Source organism: Perkinsus marinus (assembly GCF_000006405.1).
Source record: "Perkinsus marinus ATCC 50983 genomic scaffold scf_1104296954854, whole genome shotgun sequence".
Taxonomy (NCBI): Eukaryota; Perkinsozoa; order Perkinsida; family Perkinsidae; genus Perkinsus; species Perkinsus marinus.
The window spans coordinates 16,920-19,207 of record NW_003207986.1 but is presented as its reverse complement, the minus strand read 5'-3'; the positions used below and the strand labels follow the sequence as shown (position 1 = coordinate 19,207).

The 2,288-nt window shown below is 42.4% G+C and overlaps 1 protein-coding gene across 1 annotated transcript; it reads left to right on the top strand.

The window, feature by feature from the left end:
* Positions 1-960, top strand: Pmar_PMAR014946 (Aprataxin, putative; the record flags this gene model as incomplete). The annotated part of the gene is made up of 3 exons (XM_002776013.1): positions 1-161; positions 381-646; positions 749-960. Coding segments are annotated over 3 exons (630 nt in total), but the record flags the coding sequence as incomplete, so codon positions are not given.
* Positions 961-2,288: the final 1,328 nt, after the last annotated feature.

Sequence of the window (2,288 nt, the reverse complement as noted above, 5' to 3'; positions counted from 1 at the left end):
TGGCGAAAAGCTCTGTATCTCACCCTCACACGCTCAGCTGAGAGTATTGTGCATGAATCGCAAAATGGCTTTGTTACGGTATACGATGGATACCCAAAATCAACAGTTCATTTGCTAATAATACCGAATAAGAAGCTCAAGTCACCACAGCAATTAACCAGGTGAGTTCACTGCCAATTGATGCACATCGTGAAACGCTTCGCTCCGCTCACGAATTTTGAGATAGTTCATTTTCTAATAATATCGCATTAATTAAATAGGTGCAGTTGTTCACTCGAGATGAGATGATTCATACCTGAAATTTGTGGGTTTTGTGACGTTTTTACACGTGTTATATCGTCTGCTCTACATGGACTCGTGAATTTGTATTTTTCTCGCAGATCTGGTGAGTTCGGATTACCATTCCTCCGTCAAGTTCGTGAGTATGCTACATGGCTCGTCGGAGAACTACACAAACAAGAGAATTTGAAAGAGTTGAATTTTAAAGTTGGCATTCACGCCGTACCCAGTCTCGAGCCCTTCCACGTTCACGTTATCTCCACTGATATGAGAAGTTCGCGAATTAAACACAAAAAGCATTGGAATTCCTTCAACACTCCGTTCTTTGTTGAGCTGAGCGAAGCGGAGGAGATATTACAACGCGATGGTGAGCTTTGGAAATGCGCGATTGTTCATTGTGGATATAATCGTGCGTGAAAAAACACATTGTCAACTTTCTTTCACAAATTCATATGTTTTTATTCATCAGGGAATCTGCACTCCATCCTAAGTCGAGAGGCACATTTACGTGATGACCTGCTGTGTAACGTATGTGGTCACAATTTCGGTGGTCACTTCACGAAGCTGATTCGTCATGTTATGGTATGCTCACAGCATCCCGCGACGAAACGGAGTGCGGCTGTGGATGACTACAGCGAAAATCAGACTAAATCTCGACGACTTGAGAGTTGAATGCTCCCCTTCATGCTATGAATCGTCGTGTTGTCAGTGACAATTTCGTTGATAGCGGGTGAATGGTGAGTGACATTTGCAAAACATCCCATCAAGGGTGTGATGTAACACTTCAACCAAAAGAGTCGATTGGCGCAGAATATTAACTCTTTACTAAAATAAGACCGCGTGAAGAGGCATGTGTAATAGCGATCAACGCAACCACAGATCATCACATTAATTAACTATTGCTCGCCCTTCAACGCAACTCACATCAGTAAAGGTATCGGACTGTAGGGAAACGTTCGCTACGACTCTCCATCGTATGTTGGCAATTTGAAGACTAAAAACACATCCCAGTTCCTGATAGAAGTGAAGTGAAAATTCCTGAAGGTTACCAAGAAAACGATTCCGACCATAGCGAGAATACTCAACTCTCACGAGTGGAAAAATGGCGCCTTGGATGGATTCGTGAACTCAGTGGAAGCGGCTGACTATATCGTTTACAAAATGTGTCTTCACTTTCGTTACGTATGTTGGCGTATTGCGTATAGTATGTACTGGAGTTTCACGACCCGTTTAACGTGAAGTGGCGTAGTACTCGGTGAAAACCCGATATTGGCGCTATGCAGTAGTCGTTAAATATGTTCTTCGCTGATGTTCTTCATATCACTAGGGTGAAACTCCACAGTACTGTTTACGGTACACAACCGTATACACAATGATAATGTGAAGCATTCCCAACATTTTGCTCTGATGAATCCAACTATGTCAATCACTACCGTAAATCAAACAGACTAATAGAACTCATACTATGGTGAGAATTGGAGCGTTCTACTAGTGTTGGTAAATACGCACATGTGTTGGTGATGACTACATGAAATTTATGATGAAATTTCTTGTTGGTTTCTGTACACCTCTACTCATGGACTTAACTCCTCAGCTGAAGAAAGCAATCATATACTACCCAACACGACACCATGTGTAGGGTAGTCACATCATTTGCATGCGTCGTTTCATCGTTTATTCTTCCATAAAGTGTCACAAGTTACCTACAACGTTAAACGATTTAACAACTACAAAATCTGAAAGCCCTGATACCAGGTGGACGAACAACTTGGTTAAAGAACAACTCGTCGCGGAAGCTCTGAACTCTTCAAAGGTAATGCAGTCTTGCATTGAATCTAGCACAAAAAATGGTAGTAGACTGAATTCACAACGGAGAATCATCCAGGAACCTATACCGAACTTGCTATCGGTGACTCCGCGCGATGACATGCGTGCTGTCCCCAATGAACAGGCCATTGTTCATGGTCTTTTTCCCCTTATGTCTCTACTACTCTGCATGTTGACTATGG